The sequence below is a fragment of the Lepidochelys kempii genome, chromosome 4 (assembly GCF_965140265.1).
Source record: "Lepidochelys kempii isolate rLepKem1 chromosome 4, rLepKem1.hap2, whole genome shotgun sequence".
Classification (NCBI taxonomy): domain Eukaryota; kingdom Metazoa; phylum Chordata; order Testudines; family Cheloniidae; genus Lepidochelys; species Lepidochelys kempii.
Window position 1 is genome coordinate 78,433,131 of NC_133259.1, and position 22,806 is coordinate 78,455,936.

At 43.0% G+C, this 22,806-nt stretch overlaps 1 protein-coding gene across 7 annotated transcripts in view; it reads left to right on the forward strand.

The window, feature by feature from the left end:
• Window positions 1-9,410: 9,410 nt before the first annotated feature.
• Window positions 9,411-22,806, forward strand: part of WWC2 (WW and C2 domain containing 2) — a 217,178-nt gene continuing 203,782 nt past the window's right edge. For 6 of the 7 annotated variants that reach the window (XM_073341736.1, XM_073341738.1, XM_073341735.1 and 3 more), the window contains exon 1: window positions 9,411-10,159. In XM_073341736.1, the coding sequence (XP_073197837.1) occupies window positions 10,029-10,159 (131 nt within the window). In that variant the 5' untranslated portion in view covers window positions 9,411-10,028. The remainder of the gene's footprint in view (window positions 10,160-22,806) is intronic. The other variant, XM_073341742.1, reaches the window with a different exon arrangement.

The following is a 22,806-nucleotide window of genomic DNA, read 5'->3' on the forward strand; positions in this document are numbered from 1 at the left end:
GTCAATAAAACTTACTGAAATCAGACTTGCTCAAGATTTGCCTTGCCCTCTAGAAACCAGAGGTCTATTATTAATTATTACTACATGCGTTTGTAAACCTGAGAGCTAAAAGACTTGAAGTTCTCTGCTCCCTCCATATGAGAAGGGGGGGAGGGAGTGGGGGGGAGGGTGGGGAGAAAAGCTAGCATTGAGCCTGCCAATCTGCATAAATTTATTCTTCAGTGCATTCCTGTACAGTGTTTTATGTCTTGAGTTTGTGTTCTGTTTTTTGGAATTGATATGATAGAATATGGTGCATGTGATGATATTAATGCAAATAGGGAGAAATTATGAGAAGTATAAGTGGGTCACCCTGACTTGAGAAGTAGTGGGAGCCCAAATTCAACAAGGGAACTTGAGCGGTTTATCTAAGTATTCTACTCTGTGTTTCCTATTGAGAAATTCTGAATCCTGTATGGTACTGACTGTGGGACTAGACAGGGAAGTTTGGATTGTGGGTTTCACTAGAGTGGGACAGACAGTCTGAGGACAGCTGTCTCCTTGTTGTTCCCTGAGTCTAATTGGATTTGTGAGAGAAGCTGGGGCAGGAGAAAGGAAGGGATTGCTTTCTGAATAAGTTCTGGACCTCAACAAGCCATGCCACTGACTACTGGGTCATCCATAACCCTCATACACTAAATTTTTCTAATTGTATTTTATGTATATATGTGGAGATTATGGTTTTTCCTCTCAAAAAAGTGGTTTTGGTGGTTTCATATTCCCAAGGACTGCTTGGAAATATTTGTGAGTGGGGAAGCAACACTCACAAAGGTGATAGAGGGGGTTAAAATTTAAGTTCCTAAGGCCTGGGAGTGGATCAAGTTTGGCTTGATTGTCCCCTTTCCCCAATCTAAATCACTTAATTAATCTTAAAAGGGATCCCCCTGGCAGGATTGAAATCAGAACCTTACTACTGCTAATGGCACCTGGTGAGAGGTTACAGATTTATAAGGTATTAGTCAAGGATATTTGAGCATCCATAAGCCTGACGTGTAACAGAGCTGCTCATTGGGTAGAGACTTTCAAGGCTGGTGGTATTTTGAAAAATGGCTAGATAGCAAAGGAATCCTCAACAGATCTGCTCCCTGGATGTATGCAGTTATCTATACTGACTTCCGTGGGAAAAAAATTACATTTTTACTTTACTGCCATTAGCCCTGCAAAGCCAACTCAGCCAAGAGGACATGAGCTAGATTCTGTTCCTTTCTGCATCTCATCAACGGAATTGTTTACTCAGGTGCAATCCACTATGCCTGTAGACCCCCACATTGAAGGCAGTAGAGTTTTCACAAGTGTCACTGAGGGAATAAATTTAAGACAATGGGATTGCAGAGCTTTAATTTGGCTCCCAGAACTTTTATTACAGGTGGTGATGCACAAGAAGGAGAGAACCCTTTTTGACCCAGATCCCAGGTTCTGTTTGCAGTTAGAAAACACCTTATCTGTAAAATGAACACACTTGTTCTGGGAAATCAGAGGCCGTAAACATGGAACCCTACCATGCCATTTTTTTGGAGTTGCTTTTCAGAGTGCTTTTCAGACACAAGGCCTATATCTGTACATCCCTCATTTTTCTGTGTGTTTGATCCACTGCCCTCTGTTAGATGAAATGTCAAATTTATAGATATGTACACTAGTTCTCGCTTCCAGCTAAGCTGAGAGAGTTTTGCCTAAGTGGTTAGGGGCCTTGTAATGATGCAATACTGGATGGAATTAGACCTGCTCAAATATCTGTTGGGAGTGACAAACTGTCACTTTTGACAAACCAAGGGAACTGTAATAAGAGACATCCCCTCACTCTTCCCTGCTTAAAAGGATAAGTGAATGGAAACCCTCATTGTGTTCTCTATTGCTGGCCTTCTTCCATCTTGTGTTGGGCCAGGAGGTAGATAGAGGAGATAAGGAGCTTGTACTATTTGGTACCTCCACTGGGTATGAACTGAATATGGTGAAGTAATTCCCCTGAGCCATTAAACAGCAATACATCTACATGGTGTCCACAACTGTGTCCCTAGAAAAGGCAGACTTGGTGGACATGTAATACCAATGATTGGCCATTTAATGCCAAAAAGACTGCATGATGTGGTCATTTCCAAGGGAGCAGTAGCATCAAGGCTGCATGCTAGAGGAGCTTCTGCAGGCTGCCACCTTGGAGCCTAACGTGACTATGATCAAGCCCCTGGTTTGCAGAACAAACTACAACTCTGTATCTCATTATCTTTATCCACAGAAACATTTAGCAGTGTGAATCATGGATGTTGGCTGCCTTGAATGATTAATCAATTTGCAACAAGTGTTTCTGAGGTCTTTAGAGAAAGGTTTTATTATTAAGATGCTGTTTACAACTCCATAGTTAAAAGTTGCAGGCAGTGTTTTATTGTAAGATTTCTTATCCCTTCCTTCCCCTTCCTCTTTCCCTGCCTCTAACTTTTTTAGTTGAAGTAGCTATTGGTCTAAATTTTTGTCAGTGATAAGTGTAAGAGAATAGTACATATGCCTCTGTTTTCCAGATGTATATGATCAAAACTACGTTTATGGCAAAGACAAAAAAAAATGCCTTTCACCATGACAAAAAACTTGTATCGGAAGACAAGCTTATTGTGTAAGCTTGAAAATTCACACATCTACACTTGAACGACAGCTCAGTTTTACTGGGACTCTACCCCCCCAGGATATTCCATATCTATTTGTAGGACACCTGAAATGTTGCAATTTTTAATTTAATCAGCCAGAACACCTGAGCTTTTTATAATAAAGTATTTTTTGTAAAGGCATTCTGTAAATTCTGTAATAGTAGAACCTGCTCTATGTTTACCACAAGTAGTTGGTCCAGTGGAACTTCAATAGGAAGAACAGGATTTGGAGTGAAGAGAAAAGTAGACATGATCAAAGCTGTTCTCTTGTTCCAAGTAAATGTCAACACTTCAGTATTTCATGATAAATCCAACCAGAATACTACATTAGTTTTAAACAAATTCTCCATTCCAAGAAATACACATGAATCACTAAGTCAGAAGTTGGCAGTAGCAACACTAGTACCCTGTATTTTTTTTTAAATGCACTCCTTGCAACCCTAGAAAAGGTTTTTCGCAACCCAAGGAATTTTGCAACCCTAGAAAAGTTGCTATGCAAGCGTCCCAATTCTTGATTTTTTTTTTTTTGTTGAAAATATGGTCCCTTTTAATTTGAATTCATTGTTGTGAATCTTGTGACTAACTCCCCCCCGCCCCTTCTTTTCACAATGTTGTGTTTACATTTTTCAGCATTCTGCAGTGACTGTAATTCAGGGAAGCTGTTGTATAATATCCTTGTTGACTAGACAGATTTGTCATCAAGAACTTCAAGCATCCAAAATCTCAGACAACAAATATGTCATTTCAAACTCATTTATTGTGTGAAGTTTTAAAATCAAAGTTCTGTCAGGATATTTTAGGCTCAATTCTCTACTCCATTCACACCCTAGCCAAACACAGTGGAGTCGGAGGGGTTTGCAAGGAGACAGCTGTGACTCCCTGATCCAGAGCTACTTGGCTCTATCACAAGTTGGTTACTCCTGTGCAGCCCGAACTTACACCGCTAGTGTAAGTTTCCTCAGGGACCTTACACCAGTGGCCGATTAGGTATAGTGGAGCTGTCCCTTATGCCAGGGGTGGGGTCAGATACATATTTTACCTGTAAAGATGGTAGGTACAAAACTTTCATATAGCAATGTTTTTTCAAGTTGGTGTAAAACAAAGTCTTTTCCAGCTCCCTGAGGTACAATACCAAGTAGAGGGAAACAGTAGCTCAACTCATGTTGGTATTAACATTATCATTTACATTGCAGTAATGCCCAGTCTTCTCAACCAAGTCATAGCCCCATTGTGCTAGGCATGGTACAAAGACAGTGTCAGATCCTCTGCCGGTATAAATTAGCACAGGTCCACTGAAATCAACAGAGCTACTTTGACTTACACCAGCTCAGTGTAGCATTACATGGTCACAGGATATTAAGAGTTTGCTCTTCTGTTTTTTTTGACAATCTCTTCACATGCACACTTATGTGTCTCTAAGGCTATGTCTACACTGCAATTAAACACCCCTGGTTGGTCCATACCAGTTGGCTTAGGCTAAGAGGCTGTTTAATTGAGGTGTAGACATTCTGGCTTCAGTCAGCCTGAATGTCTACAACACAATTAAACAGCCCCTCAGCCTGAGCCCTGTGAGCTGGCATGGGTCACGCGTGCTGTTTAATTACAGTGTAGACATTCTAATTTTTTTGAACTATGCTGTGTTGCACAATTAAGCTGAACAATCTTCTGTACTGACATTATCAGTTGAAATGTAGGTATAGTTGCAAAATTGCTTTGTAGTTTTTGGTTTTAAGGTCAGAAGGGACCTTAGTAATCATCTAGTCTGACACAGGCCAATAGACTGGAGAGAGCTGGATTTCTATCAATCTAGTTAACAAAGAGCAAAAGCAAAAGCAAAACTTGATTGAGTAGTCGGGACCCTGTTGCCTACTGTTCTAATATTCCTTTAAAAACCTCCAATTCTTATTGATAAACGGGCCCAATTTCTCATGTACACTAATGTCCCTTTAAACTGCTCTGGCCCCTAAGTTCTCACCTGAAGTGCTTTGCTGGATTGGGCTCTAATATTTTTATTTATGATTAAGGTGTAGTAGTCAAACAATGGGAAGAAAGAAAAACAAGGCCTCTTGCTATTCATGAGTGTTTGTGTATGTAAGCATACAAAAGATCAGGCTGTTATGGATTTGTCTTGATATACATATTCCCCCATAGTAGAGAATCCTCACTTTCATTTGCTTGAGCAAAGAAGGGAAGTTTGAATATTTCTACAGTCGGTTTAACCAAAAGTGTATATATAAGCTTCCAAGCATGGATCTTGTATGAATAAAGCAAAGGCTTTGACCCAAAAATGTTAGCTGTTGGGTACCGTAGCACTGCACTTAATATATTGTTTGAGGGGGTCAAAATTAACTATGGAGGAAGTGGTGAAGTAAATGAGGTTTGTTTTGGCTCAGTACTGTAGATTTTCTGTATCACATGCCTGCCTTTGCTGGGACTCTTTAGACTAGAACAGTGCTGCCCAACCTTATTACACAGGAGGGCCACATAAACCTAAGCACAACCTCCTGTAGGCCAAACAGATTCTATACACATTAATAAGATTTAAAGTCACCTCTATTGATTTTATATTTTAAGTTCAGCTTGTTTTGTATGTATTTAGATGGGTTGTTTCTATGTACAGTATTGTCCGTTTACATCATTTTAATTTACACAAGTGTGTAAACACAATGACAAAATGCTAATGAATTGGCCATTAGTATATTGTATTGAAGTAGGCAGTGGGCCTTATGAAATGTCCTGGCGTGCCCATGGCCTACCGGAGCAAGAAACTATAATAATTGCAGAACAGGCCTGCTTTTTAGCATAGTTAAAGACCATATCTTCTTCTATACTAAGTTCCACACTGATGCCAAAAATAAATAGTGGGCAGCTACTTTCAGAAGACAAGAATCTTCTCTCTAGATTTTTTTCAATGGACATAGCCCTAGATCTTTTATTAAAGGAAAGAACATTTTTAAAAGTGAAAATGAAAACCAGTTTGTCCTTTCCCATACATGTCACATGCATTTGGTCACTGTGGAGACCATATAACACTACAATATAATAAAACTAGAGGTGATTGAGAGGCCCAAATTACAATAGACAGTAGAAATATTCAGCAATATCACTAGAAAACAGGACTCAATTTTATAAACAGACCAGCTCACTTCAATGTAATAGTTTAAATGAAAAACAAAATATGTCTGTTGCTTGGATAGGCTCTAGTCCTGCAGCAGACAGTGAGTGGGCAGATTACTGAATCTATGCAGGAGCCCCACTGAAGGCAGGTTCTGTGCAGGTGCAGAAGTCTCCCTGCTTGACATCAATTGCAGAGTCGGGGCCTTATATTAATCTCTTATTTCACTGTTACCTTATTATGGTGGATGTGGACACACAACTTCAAGAGACTAATGTAGCTTCTTTTAGGCATATTCTTGGGAGCAAAGAAAGCAGTTTGCTGGGATATGAAAAGAAGACTAACAGTGAAAAAATGGACTACGCCTAACTGTAAATAGGGCTTTGTTCCTCTCTTTCTGACATCCTGCCTAGTGCTGGCCAAATTATAGCCCTTTCTTTCAGGGGCGGGGGGGGGGGGGAGGAATGAGAGACAGACTCTCAACTAACTTGACAGTTTGAATGTACAATTATGGAGCATGAAGGTAAAAAACCCCTCTAACCTCATAATGCACAATGTGACAGGAAAGTGGTTTTCAACCAGGGTACTCATACCCTTAGGTACGCAGAGGTCTTCCAGGGCGTACATCAACTCATACTGGATCAGACCAAAGGTCCATCTAGCCTAGTATCCTGTCTTCCGACAGTGGCCAATTTCAGGTGCCCTAGAGCAGGGGTGCGCAAACTTTTTGGGCCGAAGGCCACATCTGGGTGGGGAAATTGTATGCAGGGCTGGGGCAGGGGATTGGGGTGCGGGAGGGAGTGCGGGGTGTGGGAGAGGGTGCGGGGTGCAGGAACGGGCTCAGGGCAAGGGATTGGGGCAGAGGAGGGGTGTGGGGTGCATGAGGGGGCTCAGGGAAGGGGGTTGGGGTGCAGAGTGCAGGAGGGGGCTCAGGGCAGGGGGGCAGGAAGGGTGCAGAGTGAAACAGGGGGCTCAGGGCAGGGAGTTGGGGTGCAGGAGAGGTGCAGGGTGAGGCAGGAGGCTCAGGGAAGGGAGTTGGGGTGCAGGAAGGGTGCGGCAGGGGGTGGGGTGCAGGAGGGGTTTGGGCTCTGGCCTGGCGCTGCTTACATAAAGTGGCTCCAGGGTGGCAGCGGCGCACACCTGGGCCAGGGCAGGCTCCCTGCATGCCTGCCATGGCCCCACGTCATGCTGCTCCGGGAAGCGGCCGGCACCATGTCCCTCCCTGCGGGAGGGGTAGGCACAGGTCTCCGTGCGTGGCCCTTGCCGCACTTCCAGGTTCCCCGTTCCCGGCCAATGGGAATTGCGGGGGGCGGTGCCTGGAGGCAAGGGCAACGCACGGAGCCCTCTGCCTCCGCCCCCGGGGCTTGAGGGATGTGGTGCCGGCCGCTTCTGAGAGTGGCACGGGGCCTGCGGCACCACGGGGGGCAATCCCACAGGCTGGCTCCAAAGCCTTGATGGGCCGGATCCAGCCCATGGGCCATAGTTTACCCACCCCTGCCCTAGAGGGAATGAACAGAAGAGGTAATCATCCAGTGATCCATCCTCTGTCACCCATTCCCAGCTTCTGGCAAACAGAGGCTAGGGACATCATACCTGCCCATTCTGGCTAATAGCCATTGATGGACCTATCCTCCATGAACTATAGTTCTTTTCTTAACCTTGTTGTAGTCTTGGCCTTCACAACATCCTCTGGCAAGGAGTTCCACAGGTTGACTGCATTTTGTGAAAAAATACTTCCTTTTGTTTGTTTAAAACCTGCTGCCTATTCATTTCATTTGGTAACCCCTAGTTCCTGTGTTATGAGAAGGAGCAAATAACACTTCCCTATTTACTTTCTCCACACCAGTCATGATTTTATAGACCTCTATCATATCCCCCCTTAGTTATCTCTTTTCCAAATAAAAAGTCCCAGTCTTATTAATCTCTCCTCATATGCAAGCCGTTCCATACCCCTAATACTTTTTATTGAACCTTTTCCAATTCTAATATATCTTTTGTAGGCTAGGGCGTACCATGGATTTATATAGAGGCAATATGATATTTTCTGGTTTATTATCTATCCCTTTCTTAAAGATTCCCAACATGCTGTTCACTTTTTTGATTGCCACTGCACATTGAGTGAATGTTTTCAGAGAACTACCCACAATGACTGACTCCAAGGTCTCTTTCTTGAGTGGTAACAGCTAATTTAGACCCCATCATTTTATATGTATAGTTGGGATTGTTTTCCAATGTGCATTACTTTGAATTTATCAACATTGAATTTCTATATACTATACACTGAAATGTAAGTACAATATTTATATTCCAATTGATTTATTTTATAATCCTATGCTAAAAATTAGAATGTAAGTAATATTTCAGTAATAGTGTGCCGTGACACTTTTGTATTTTGATGTCTGATTTTGTAAGCAAGTGGTTTTTAAGGGAGGTGAAACTTGGGGGTACGTGAGACAAATCAGACACCTGAAAGGGGTGCAGTAGCCTGGAAAGATTGAGAGCCTCTGGATAAGATGTTCCAAGTGCCAGAGCAGGACAAAAAGTGGGGGAAACTGAGACAATCGTTGCAGCAGTGCCCCAGGCAGCCAGGAGGGGGCGTACTGGGGCAGCAACTTTGCCACACATTTATTATAAAATAGAAGAAATTGGTGATACTGATTTTAGCAGTGAATGTCTGATACTGTGTTTATAACTTCATACAATCCCGCACCAACCACCTTAAAATTTTTAGGTTGCAAAGCTAAACGCTCAAAAGTCAGGAAACTCCTGGATTCAGGTTGTCTCTGCATCGTCACATGCGGTTTCTTCCACACAGCCCCTGGCCTTATTCAGAGTATAGGCTTGATGATTAAGAGAGATCGGGGTTGCAATGTTGCCCAGTTTTGTGATATCTGAGAATTTATTTACATCCCCAGCTACTGGAGACGATTCACTCGGAGAGCATCTCAGCTTACTGGTTTCCACGATATGCATCTGATGAAGTGAGCTGTAGCTCAGGAAAGCTTATGCTCAAATAAATTGGTTAGTCTCTAAGGTGCCACAAGTCCTCCTTTTCTTTTAACGAATACAGACTAACAGGGCTGTTACTCTGAAATCTGAACTCAGCTGACTGGTGTGTTTAAATGAAAGTTCCTGGCCGTTATGGCTGTGGAGGAAAGCTCGAAAACAAAAGCTGAGTGCAACCTCAAGGTTCAGCAACCTGCAGCCAAATAAAGGGAACCCAATATTTAAAAATAAAATAAAACCGATCTGTTTTAAGAGTCATATCTCAGGGTTTCGGGGGGCCTGGGGCACGACTTTCTGACCATTTGAGGTTGGCAACAGCGGGTTGCGGGTCACTAAGGACGGAGGCCGTTGTCTGCGGCGGGCCCTGAGGCGCAAAGACGAGCGGCAGCCCCGTACGGTGCATGCTAGGCACGCCCCCTCCGTGCCCGGGGCCAGCGCCGAGAGCGCGGGAAGGGCACAGTCCTTCCACCAGCCCCGGGGGGAGGGAGGATTCTCCGCTGGCCGCTTCCACCCGCGACGCAGCTCAGCCCGGGCCCACTTAGCTTAGGGGCGCCCAAAGGAGGGCTGGGGGTCAGGGCTACGTGCCGGCTCTCCGGAGGGGGGGGGGGGGGCGCGGTGACCCTTCCACGCTTCCCCGTGTGCTGCTCAGTTGGGAAGCAGCGCCGGGGCGGGGAAGCCCTTCCAGCTCCTGCCTCCCGCTCTCCTTCCCCCTTTCTGCAGCCCTCTCCTTCTTCTCGCCTGCTGCTGCGGGCCCCACCGCGCCGATCGCCCCTTCCCCCTCTCGGCGGGGTCTGTCAGGCCCGGGTCGCCCCCCCCCCCCTCCCGCGCGCTTGCTGTGGGCGGCGGCAGCGGCAGGGTTAAGGCTGAGGAATGCGGCGGCGGCGGCGGCGAGGAATGTGCATGCAGATGAGATGGATGTTAATCTCATGCTAATGAGCGGCGGCGACTGCTGCCCGGGGCTGAGCCGGGCTCCCCCGTTCCGAACCCAGACAGCGGCGGGGCTCAGCCCGGGACCTTGCCCTGGTGGTGCTGCTGCAGCAGGCGGCGGCAGCCTAGACATGGTGGATTGAACCGGAGGAGGGTTTCCTGAGCGATTGCACGAGACTCTCTACTCCCCCCCGCCCCAGGCCCGGCTCCGGACCCCCCCGCCGCCGTCCCCCGGCTCTACTGGGGGCTTTTCCCGCTTCCCTTCTTTCTTCCTGGCCCTATGGAGCAGCTACCCCCGGCGCCCGACCATGCCTAGGAAAGAGGGGAATGGGCAGCTCCCCTTACCCGATGGCTGGGAGGAGGCGAGGGATTACGACGGTAAAGTCTTCTACATTGACCACAACACCAAGCAGACCAGCTGGATCGACCCCCGGGACAGGTGGGCGCGGACGGAGGGAGGGGAGGACCGCAGGGGATGGGATGGGGGCAAGGGCAGGCGTGGGGGAGACCCGGCAGCCGCAGTGTGAACCCGGCTGAGAAGCGGCAGCCGGAGCCCTTCCTGGGGGGAGGCGGGAGGGTCCCTTCCCGTTATATAATGGGAGAGACAAAGAGGGGGGCAGCCCCGTGGCAGGGGATGAGGGTGGGGATGTGCTGGGACTGGGGGGAGTCCTGCTCTCGCTCAGATGGGAAGCGGACTGAAGAGGAGTGGGGAAGGGAGAGCGCCTTGGAAACTGAGGCAACCCCCCCACAAACAAACGCTGGAAAGGGGGTGGGGTGGAGGGCGTGTGCCTGTTTATCAAGGGAATCAGCCTGATCCTGTTGGCAGTTCAGTATTTATTGTGTCTCTATTTTGTGATTTTTTTTTGTGACCCCCCACCCTTAATCTTATTAAAAACTAGCTTTCATGCTCTTTATGGTTAATCTATGCAGCCTGTGTGTGTTTATATAGTTGTAGTCTTATGAAATCTTTCCTTAATGTAGTCTGATATTGGGGACCCATAGATCCCAGGAAAGAAGGAGATTTAAAGATAGAAAGTAGTTAGGATTTACTTGCCTGTCCTGTACCAACTTTTATAACAGTCTTTCCAGAGACAACCCAGAGAAGCAAATGCTAGGCGTCCCGCTGACTCCTGAGTATGGTGTACTTGGGTCTGAATCCCTCAGTTTGTGAAAGTGCAGGGCTGTGGCATTTAACTCTCCTTTACTGTGAAACCTTATATCAGGAAACTGCCTGTCTCTTTGCCCCAAGCTCCATGAACTTGCCTGATATTCATAGCCCAAAATATAGTTTTTATTTCTTCTTGTGAAGAAGCTAAGGCTGCAAGAGCTCTACAGGCCTCATCTATTAAGTAGGCCTCAGCCAGGCTAAATCCTTTCAGTCCCCCACCTAGAGACTGGGATGTTCCCTGCATTTTTCAGTCCTATGTATTTAAACAAGAGCCACAAAAGACAAAACTTGGGGGTGGGGGAAGTAAAACCAACTCAGACCCTTCTAAGGCACCAACTACTTTATGTAAATCTTTCAGTTTTGAAGAGGCTTTTACTTTATAAAACACTTTTTAAACCTGAGATCTGTTTTAATTTGTGGCCTAAAAAGTTCAGAAATAAAGATTATTCTTTACTTTGTGCATAGTGCAAGCTATAGTATTCTTGTTAAGCCTATTGTAATCCAATGATCAAAAACTTATAAGTGACATTATAAATTTATGGCACAAACCATGATGAATTATCCATGAAGGTCTCGGTTTATATTTCCCTGCAGAAGTTAGAAAAGGCAGTTGTGATGAAGCTAGCTAGTGTCAGAGCCTTGCTGCTTGTTAGATGCATAGTGAAAGTTTTGACAAGCATCATACACAGTCAGACCTACTTTCCTGATATACATGATATTGGAATTAAGTGTTCTAACACTGGTAGCCCTGTTGTTTGACTTCTTTGCACTTTGAAACATCTTAAATATATTGTAAATGTCAGTAACATGGTGGTGGTCACAGGACAGTGATATTTGTTGGAGCTGTTTAAATATTTAGCTTCTGCAGATGTTTTGGTAAATATTTTTGACTTCTGATAGTTAAAATGGAGAGTTTTTCAATGTTCCTTGAAATTAGTGTTTTCAGTTCAGTTTTGTTCTAGATTTGTGTTTACAAAACAGATGACAAGAAAATAGCGTAAAGTAAATAGAAAGTAAAATTATGATTGCGCTTATCTATCTTGCCTTCTGAACAAATTAACACTTTCAAACAAAAGAAACATTTGACACTTATTGTGGATTCTATTGTCCTTAAAATGTTCAGTCATATTTATTCTGTATGTGTGTGATTGGTCTCCTAGTACATTTGAGTCTTTACTCCAATTACTACAGAGGTTTTTGTTTTTTTTTAAATATGAACTAGGAGAATTACACTTTGTATTTCTCTCATCATGCAGGTATTAGTATAAATTAATTGCTTGATTTTTTTTTTTTTTTGAGGCGAGAGGATTTAAAACACAATCAAGCTCTGGGCTAGATGTATTTTCTTTAATGAGGACTAATGGAGTGAAGTCCTTGTTAAACAGTGTAGGAGACAGTGTTTGGAGTAACTCCATTAACTCTTGTCAATCTTGTTTCTTACTGTTACAAAACAAACAGAAAGAGGTATGTTGCACGAGGCACTTGAGATAATCCATAAAATAGTGGCTATGGCTCAGCTGAAACTGAATTACCTGCACGGAAAAGAGGCTGATTGTCCATGTATGATAAAATTTTAGTATCTACACATACAATCAATATTTAGATTGCTGACTAGATTTGGAATAGTAGAAATAACTTTTTTGAAATGCCTGTGATTAGTTAACTGTGGGCTACATTATGTTGAAAATATAAGTATATTAGAAAAATGCACGTTGATATCCCATACAGGACAGAATAGATAGCTGTCAGAGGAACTAGAAAGTGAGCCTTCAGGTTTTTGTCAATACAGCAATGTCTGGGTTCTGAATGATCTTGGAATGTATCTAAAACTGTCAAGATGAAGTGTTGAGGTACTGTGGTGATGGTGTACTGGAGAGTCTGAGACTGACTTGACAACATACTTGTATCTATTCAGCTAGTTATTTTCAACTTTTATTTTATTCAGTTCCCTGATGTAAATCATAACAGTTGCATAATGTACTTTTGGAATACACTAATACAGGGATTCTCAAATTATTTCATAACTTTGACTAAATCTTAATAAGATACTGTCTTGTGGGCAGCTTCCTTCCCATTTGCAATTCTATAACAGCCCCATGGAAACCACAGCAATTGCTTAAAGGTAAAAGCAATATTTGGAAAAAATTTAATAGATTTTTAGCTTCTTTGAACTTGATTCAGCAGATGAGAATAGTGGGGGATCCAGCATCTTGTGACTAGGCGGCTCTCTGGACCATCAGCTAATGCTCCCTGGATCACAGTTTGGGAAACTCTTTATTAACAGAGAAAAGACTAGATGTATGAAGCTTCTTTTTGTGTGGAAACTGACCTGGCAATTGAAAATGTTGATGATCCTTCAAAGCTTTGGTGAAACTTGCTTGCATAGGAATATATGAAACTTATAGTACCAAATTTGTGCTAAGCACATTAGACACTCCTAGGACAAGATCCCTGCCCCCCCAAAAGTTTCCAATTTAAAGCCATGTTGCTGAGTATATGGATCAGGCCTGCTGATATAGTGATTGTACTCTACACTACAAAGAAGAAGACCTGGAGTCGATTCATGGACTGGGGCTCAGTTTTGCTCACCTTGCCTGCGTGAGTAATCCTGTTGATTTTAATGGTGCTCATATTTGTCGGTGAGAATGATTTGGCCCCTGTTTTTTGTACTCTCTAAGTCCATGCATGCTGGAAGTGCTGTAGAGGTACTGTAATACACTCAGCTGCTAAGGGGTTTGGAGTGCTTTGCATTGCTTGGCAGCGACCCCCTCCAAACGCTTCAGGAGCTGTGTTGACTGGGCTAAAGGAGACTGGTGGCTTAAAAAGCAGGGCCTCTAAGGTATGGACTGTACAGAGAAGAGAAACTGAGTTGAATTCAAACAGGAATGCAAAGAGGCTGGAGATATTTTTAGTGTTTAAATCTACAGACTTGACTCCCTTACCTATACTTTTGCTGTTTTGCTAAGCTACAGCAGACTGAAAACTGACAAGTTTTGTCAGTTCCACTGCTGCTATTTAGAACCAATTAGGCAACAGTGAAATAAACACAAACCATGTCAGTTTCACTCTGCCTCAGCTTGGAAAGATATGAAAAGCTGCAGAGACCAGCTGTTGACTGGAGAGGAAGACCAAAGTAAGAGGTGGGAGAGGGATAGAAGAACGCACATTTCCCTCCTTGTCCCTTTGTATTAGTTAAGAGACTGAGGCAAGGGCAGAGTAGAATAGCCTAGAGTAGAAGAGAAGGAAACGGTGAAAATATGCTTCTCTTCTGCAGCAGCCAACAGATGTTGGAAGGGCTTCACATTTATTAGACACCTCATTGGAGGCTAGCATGAATGGTGGTGCTGCAATCAGGGTTTAGAAACAGAAGCTAGATAGGAATCTCAGCTCCCTCCAGTTTCCGGAAATTGGATGGTGCTGGATTTCTCGCCAGGGCAGTGGGTCTCCTTGTGTTTTGTGTTGGCTTCTGGGCAGCTAAGTGTCAGATAAATTTTGTATACCCTTGTAATGACTGCCAGTCACCTATAATAGATATCCTTCTAGTCATTTCCATATCATAAAATCTGCTGTCACAGTTGGCCCTGATAGACACACTTATCAACAACCTCAGCAGAGTTTCAGGGAATGAATTAGCATGGGACTGAACTCCCCCTTCCTTCTTTTCTTTGCCTCTTGTAGAGCTGGTAAAATGTATCTCTAGAGAATTTACAGATTACTTTATCAAAGCAGTGATAGATTTATCGTGTTGTGGTGTTTGCCTTTAGAGACTGCCCTAGAAATACCCTGTCTGAATAACCAAAACAAGGGTTTGAAAAATTTACCAGACAGCTAGTAGCTAGAGGACTAAACCTGCTAGTTAGAGGTAGGTGTGAAATATAGTTATCTTGTGAACCTCTGAAGTGGAGAAGAAGTCCAGTTCGCCTTGCTACTTCCAGCTTCTAGGGTGGAGAGGGTACTGGGATTTTTACTGGGGATCCCCACATCCTCCAATGGTGCCGTTCTGGCTAGGAGACACTGTGGACATTAAAAGCTCTATTCCCTCCCCTTATGGAAGGGACAAGGAGCTTTATTATTTCTTGTATTACCTAGAGGCCCTTATTGTAGACCAGGACCCCATTGTGTCAGGTGCGCTACAAACATAGAACAAAAAGACGATCCCTGCCCCAATCTTTTTGTCTCTTCTCCATCCCTCTGGAGATTCCTGGTTGCTATCCTATGAATAGCAGGGGGCATAGAAGGGACAGGAGATGGGGAGACTTGAATCTGCAGCTGCTTGAGGAGTGGAGCTTGCTGCTCAGACATATGTTGCAGGAAGGCTGGGAAGGAGGCATGATTAGAGATGGAAGGGGAGGCAGGGGCATAGAGGAAGCTGGGGTACAGTGCAGGCAAGGGCTTTTGGGGAAGATCCAAGTATGGACCCCAGGCAAGAGAGCTAGTTGGATAGCGGGCAGCATCAGAGGACAGAAGTAACTAGTGGATCTGCTCTTCACAGAACTAAACAATGTTGTCACAGATAAATAAAATGACTTTCTGTTCACATGTGAAGAGTTCAGTATCTGAGGTGCTATGAAAATGTATTTGCATGTGAAACTTGGGGGTTGTGGTAGTAATTTTTTTTTTTAGCTGCAAGGCCTGAAATTTTTTTAAAAAGTGTAAGTTTTAACTTTGACTAAAAAAAAGATGGAAAGTTCAGTTATCTTTTGAAGAGTTGTGGTGTAACATTTGGAGACTAATTGAGTCATTAAACTATGAAATATAGGGATTTTAATACTGTGTTAAGTACAGATCTCAACATGACCTTAACCATGGAGTCACTAGAGTAACTCTATTAAATAAATCCTCTGTATAGTAAGGTACAAATTACCTTTTCTGTTCTGGTAGTGAAGAGGAGGAGTATGCAGCAGATCATCTGACACACCAAGTTGTACAACTTTTCTATAAACAATTCCACTAAGACAGATCATTTGGCATCTATGCCTGTTAGTGTAGTTCCTGACTTGCTTTGGTTTACATGCTAGCACTCCATCTTCCTTTACTCTCACCCCAAATAACTAGGTTCCATCTGTTCCTGCATAGCCTCTCCTGTTCATGACCAGTGTAGTGTGCTCCTTGTGAAACTCCCTGGTTCCTCACTCTGGTTTCAGTGGTAGTTTGGGAATTCCTTTCTCTGTCTGATTGCAGGGTTTTTCTTTAAAATAAACATGCCTGGTGCAGGAATTGAATCCACAATAAAATGCTAAAGGTCCCTGAACTCCTGGCACCAGACCTTCAGCTGCGTATCCTGCCTTCTGCAGGATTATGAAATGGAATGCAAGGCAGAATTCTAATATTATGTGGTGTATGGTACTATGATAGCATCAGCAAGTATGGCAGAACAGCAGTGTTTGTGTTTTTTAACAAAATTCAGACTTGTTCCATATGTGTGGTATAGACACTTCTAAAATAAAATATTGACTTTTTTTTAACTATAATTGAAATGCTATGGTGACTCTTGCCTAGGAGTGTTACCCTTATATCTTTAGGGATGATAGAACTCAACTTTTCTCTGATCAAAACAGCTAAAGTTGACTAATCAAAAGATGCTGGAGTAAGTCCACTTATGTATGCAAGGTAAATATATTCTAGTGGCTAGGGCAGAGGATTGTCAGGGTTCTATCCCTGGCCCTACCACTGACTTCCTATGTGACTTTGAGCAAGTTATGTCAAAAAGTAATTGCACGATTTAAAAAAAGAAATAGAATACCATTCATTTTAGTATTTTTGAATGTTTTTTCTATATTTTCAAATATATTGATTTCAATTACAACACAGAATACCAAGTGTACAGTGCTCACTTTATATTTATTTTTGATTACGAGTATTTGCACTGTAAAAAAAACAAATACATTTTTCAATTCACCTAATAAAGACATTGCATTACAGTACTTTTATTCATTAAAGTTGCACTTACAAATGTAGAATTGTGTACAAAAAAAATGCATTCAAAAATAAAACAACATAAAGCTTCAGAGCTTGCAAGTCCACTCAGTCCTACTTCTTGTTCAGCCAATCGCTCGATAACAATCCAAAGCAGTGTGGACTGACGCCTGTTCATTTACATTATCTGAGTCAGATGCCACCAGCAGAAGGTTGATTTTTCTTTTTTTGGTGGTTTGGGTTCTGTAGTTTCCACATCAAAGTATTGCTCTTTTAAGACTTCTGAAAGCATGCTCCAAACTTCATCCCTCTCAGATTTTGGAAGGCACTTCAGATTCTTAAACCTTAGGTCCAGAGCTGTAGCTATCTTTAGAAATCTCACATTGGTACCTTTTTTGCATTTTGTGAAATCTGCACTGAAAGTGTTCTTAAAATGAACAACGTGTGCTGGGTCATCATCTGAGACTGCTATAACATGAAATATATGGCAGAATGCGGATAAAACAGAGAGGGGATGTACAATTCTCCCCCAAGAAGTTCAGTCAGAAATTTAATTATCACATTATTTTTTTAACAATCCTCAGCATGGAAGCATATCTTCTGGAATGGTGGCTGAAGCATGAAGGGGCATATGAATGTTTAGCATATCTGGCACGTAAATATCTTGCAATGCCAGCCACAGAATCATAGAATCATAGAATCATAGAATATCAGGGTTGGAAGGGACCCCAGAAGGTCATCTAGTCCAACCCCCTGCTCAAAGCAGGACCAATTCCCAGTTAAATCATCCCAGCCAGGGCTTTGTCAAGCCTGACCTTAAAAACCTCTAAGGAAGGAGATTCTACCACCTCCCTAGGTAACGCATTCCAGTGTTTCACCACCCTCTTAGTGAAAAAGTTTTTCCTAATATCCAATCTAAACCTCCCCCACTGCAACTTGAGACCATTACTCCTCGTTCTGTCATCTGCTACCATTGAGAACAGTCTAGAGCCATCCTCTTTGGAACCCCCTTTCAGGTAGTTGAAAGCAGCTATCAAATCCCCCCTCATTCTTCTCTTCTGCAGGCTAAACAATCCCAGCTCCCTCAGCCTCTCCTCATAACTCATGTGTTCCAGTCCCCTAATCATTTTTGTTGCCCTTCGCTGGACTCTCTCCAATTTATCCACATCCTTCTTGAAGTGTGGGGCCCAAAACTGGACACAGTACTCCAGATGAGGCCTCACCAATGTCGAATAGAGGGGAACGATCACGTCCCTCGATCTGCTCGCTATGCCCCTACTTATACATCCCAAAATGCCATTGGCCTTCTTGGCAACAAGGGCACACTGCTGACTCATATCCAGCTTCTCGTCCACTGTCACCCCTAGGTCCTTTTCTGCAGAACTGCTGCCTAGCCATTCGGTCCCTAGTCTGTAGCTGTGCATTGGGTTCTTCCGTCCTAAGTGCAGGACCCTGCACTTATCCTTATTGAACCTCATCAGATTCCTTTTGGCCCAATCTTCCAATTGGTCTAGGTCCTTCTGTATCCTATCCCTCCCCTCCAGCGTATCTACCACTCCTCCCAGTTTAGTATCATCCGCAAATTTGCTGAGAGTGCAATCCACACCATCTTCCAGATCATTTATGAAGATATTGAATAAAACTGGCCCCAGGACCGACCCTTGGGGCACTCCACTTGATACCGGCTGCCAACTAGACATGGAGCCATTGATCACTACCCGTTGAGCCCGACAATTTAGCCAGCTTTCTACCCACCTTATAGTGCATTCATCCAGCCCATACTTCCTTAACTTGCTGACAAGAATACTATGGGAGACCGTGTCAAAAGCTTTGCTAAAGTCAAGAAACAATACATCCACTGCTTTCCCTTCATCCACAGAACCAGTAATCTCATCATAAAAGGCGATTAGATTAGTCAGGCATGACCTTCCTTTGGTGAATCCATGCTGGCTGTTCCTGATCACTTTCCTCTCATGCAAGTGCTTCAGGATTGATTCTTTGAGGACCTGCTCCATGATTTTTCCAGGGACTGAGGTGAGGCTGACTGGCCTGTAGTTCCCAGGATCTTCCTTCTTCCCTTTTTTAAAGATTGGCACTACATTAGCCTTTTTCCAGTCATCCGGGACTTCCCCGGTTCGCCACGAGTTTTCAAAGATAATGGCCAGTGGCTCTGCAATCACAGCCGCCAATTCCTTCAGCACTCTCGGATGCAACTCGTCCGGCCCCATGGACTTGTGCACGTCCAGCTTTTCTAAATAGTCCCTAACCGCCTCTATCTCCACAGAGGGCTGGCCATCTCTTCCGCATTTTGTGATGCCCAGCGCAGCAGTCTGGGAGCTGACCTTGTTAGTGAAGACAGAGGCAAAAAAAGCATTGAGTACATTAGCTTTTTCCACATCCTCTGTCACTAGGTTGCCTCCCTCATTCAGTAAGGGGCCCACACATTCCTTGGCTTTCTTCTTGTTGCCAACATACCTGAAGAAACCCTTCTTGTTACTCTTGACATCTCTGGCTAGCTGCAGCTCCAGGTGCGATTTGGCCCTCCTGATAACATTCCTACATGCCCGAGCAATATTTTTATACTCTTCCCTGGTCATATGTCCAACCTTCCACTTCTTGTAAGCTTCTTTTTTATGTTTAAGATCCGCTAGGATTTCACCATTAAGCCAAGTTGGTCGCCTGCCATATTTACTATTCTTTCGACTCATCGGGATGGTTTGTCCCTGTAACCTCAACAGGGATTCCTTGAAATACAGCCAGCTCTCCTGGACTCCTTTCCCCTTCAAGTTAGTCCCCCAGGGGATCCTGGCCATCCGTTCCCTGAGGGAGTCGAAGTCTGCTTTCCTGAAGTCCAGGGTCCGTATCCTGCTGCTTACCTTTGTTCCCTGCGTCAGGATCCTGAACTCAACCAACTCATGGTCACTGCCTCCCAGATTCCCATCCACTTTTGCTTCCCCCACTAATTCTACCCGGTTTGTGAGCAGCAGGTCAAGAAAAGCACCCCCCCTAGTTGGCTCCTCTAGCACGTGCGCCAGGAAATTGTCCCCTACGCTTTCCAAAAACTTCCTGGATTGTCTATGCACCGCTGTATTGCTCTCCCAGCAGATATCAGGAAAATTGAAGTCACCCATGAGAATCAGGGCATGCGATCTAGTAGCTTCCGTGAGCTGCCGGAAGAAAGCCTCATCCACCTCATCCCCCTGGTCCGGTGGTCTATAGCAGACTCCCACCACTACATCACTCTTGTTGCACACACTTCTAAACTTAATCCAGAGACACTCAGGTTTTTCTGCAGTTTCGTACCGGAGCTCTGAGCAGTCATACTGCTCCCTTACATACAGTGCTACTCCCCCACCTTTTCTGCCCTGCCTGTCCTTCCTGAACAGTTTATAACCATCCATGACAGTACTCCAGTCATATGAGTGCCATGCAAATGCCTGTTCTCACTTTCTGATGATATTGTAAATAAGAAGAGGGCAGCATTATCTCCCTTAATGTAAACTAACTTGTTTGTCTTAGCGGTTGGCTGAACAAGAAGTAAGACTGAGTGAACTTGTAGGCTCTGAAGCTTTACATTGTTTTGTTTTTGAGTACAGTTATGTAACAAAAAAAAAATCTACATTTGTAAGTTGCACTTTGATGACTGGGGTTGTACTACAGTACTTGTATGAGGTGAATTGAAAAATACTATTTCTTCTGTTTCATTTTTGCAGTGCAAATATTTGTAAGCAAACATAATATGCACTTTGATTTCAATTACAACACAGAATATGATATATATGAAATGTAGAAAATCATCCAAAATATTTAATACATTTCAATTAGTATTCTATTGTTTAACAGTGTGGTTAATCAAGAGCCCAATTCAGAAATATAAATTACAATTATTAATAGCTGTGTATAATGTCTGTTTAAAGTTGACATCAATAAGAGATGTGAGTCTGATTTTCATAAACAGGGTTTTCAAACAAATATTGATATCATAGCAAGAGAGTAAGGCCCTGGCAATGTGGTTTGTACAGGTGGGCCTCTATGCACATGCAGTATGCCTCCACAAGGCTAGCAGGGTTCTGCCTGTGCCAATTAGACTGCATGATCATGGCCCAAATTATGTAGGGCTCAACTCAAGGGATATTGAGTTTGGTTTTCATATTACACAGGTTCAGTAGGAAGAAGTTCATTTGTGAAAAATGTTTTACTAAGCAAGGAGTGTGAAATAGTTGGGACTGGATGAAATGTAACTTTCTGTGATGGAGGGAGTGGTACCTCTAATGAACTTACAGATTTTGAATAAAGGGTTTTATAACTAATAAACTAGTTTTATAACCATTGATAACAACAGAACACAGCCTCGCAGAGGGAGTGTACTGCATTTTTATTTGAGGTGCATGAAGTATGAAACGTCCTTATTGAAAACAAACATGCCGTTTAGTTCACAGTTTGCTGTTACCCAAAGTTGTTAAAGGAGAAATCCATAAGTCATGTGTCATTCCTTTTTGTTAAATGTGTGTTATCAATTGCGTTTTGATCTAATTTTTAAAACATTTCACTTGCTACCACAGATTGTATTATGTGCTCTATGCTAGGCACTTCTTTGTTTATACACATTCTTACTTAGTACAAGATCCAGTAGCTTGATTTAAAACACTTTTTTTTTTAAAGATATGACAAAAATGCACTGACTCATGAATATTGAGGAATCTTTGGATTATAGAAGTAGTTTTTCAGGATATAATGAGTGGATGTGGATGCATAATTACTACATTACTGTGTTTTTTTTTTTTATATTTAGACATTTTAAAAAGAAATGTTTAGGCTTTGAGCCTGTGTCGAGAGCATGGGCTTTTGCTTATGCCTGTGTGATTCTCAATACAGTTTTAGGTTCTGAGATGACAAAAACCAAACAACCCCAGGGTGCCTAGACTTGCCTGTGGACATAGTGCAGTCAATGTTTTTCAAGACCAGTTTTGTTTCTCATCCAACACGTCTGACAACTCCAAAAATCAATCCTCTTCAAACTCCATTCTGGTTGTACCTCCTCTATTGTATTTCCGTTAATCCTGTAAAGCACCTTTGGGTACAGTTTGTAGGATCTGGGCCTTATTTTCCTGCGACCATTCATACAGACCACTTGATCATGTATATGCAAAAAGAAAAGGAGTACTTGTGGCACATTAGAGACTAACAAATTTATTTGAGCATAAGCTTTTGTGAGCTACAGCTCACTTCATCGGATGCACGAAAACTTATACTCAAATAAATTTGTTGGTCTCTAAGGTGTCACAAGTACTCCTTTTCTTTTTGCGAATACAGACTAACACGGCTGCTACTCTGAAACTTGATCATGTATGTAACTTAACTCACACAAGTTCTTCCATAGAAGTCAATGAGACTACTTATGTGAGTAAATTATGCACATGCTTTAATGTTTGCAGGATCAGGCCTAACTTGTATTGTATTTTTAATTGTTTATGCAGATTAGACACTTTTGTATAAAAAAATTATTTTCTCTAACAAGAGAGAGTGGCTTGATGGTGAAAGATTAGACATGTTCAGATCTTCAGAGGTTTGACTCAAGATTTCAGCTTTGTAAAGTAAATGAATGAGTTAAATTTACTGAGTATGAATGCGGAACTCAGATGAGAATCCAAAAACTGAGGTCCTTCCTGGTTGTTCTGCATGAACATTAGATTTAAACTTTTTTATTAAAGCCAATGTTAAAATTGTCTCCTACACAGGTTAAGAAAGAGTGTCAGTACATCTGGGTATAGTGCTTAAATTTGTACAAAGGTTGGTTTGAAAGTCATAAAATACATAGAGTACAAAATCAGCAACATTCCAAATTAAGGTTAATAAATTTAACTACTAAGGTACTCTGTAAGTACAAGGGCTTGCCCTGGTGTCCTTGAACAGAAGTGCCCCCCAATCCTCCCTCTCCTTATGTTGTTGTTAAGTGTATCAAATGACTTCCTCTTGCCCCAATGTGACTGCCTCCAACAGTG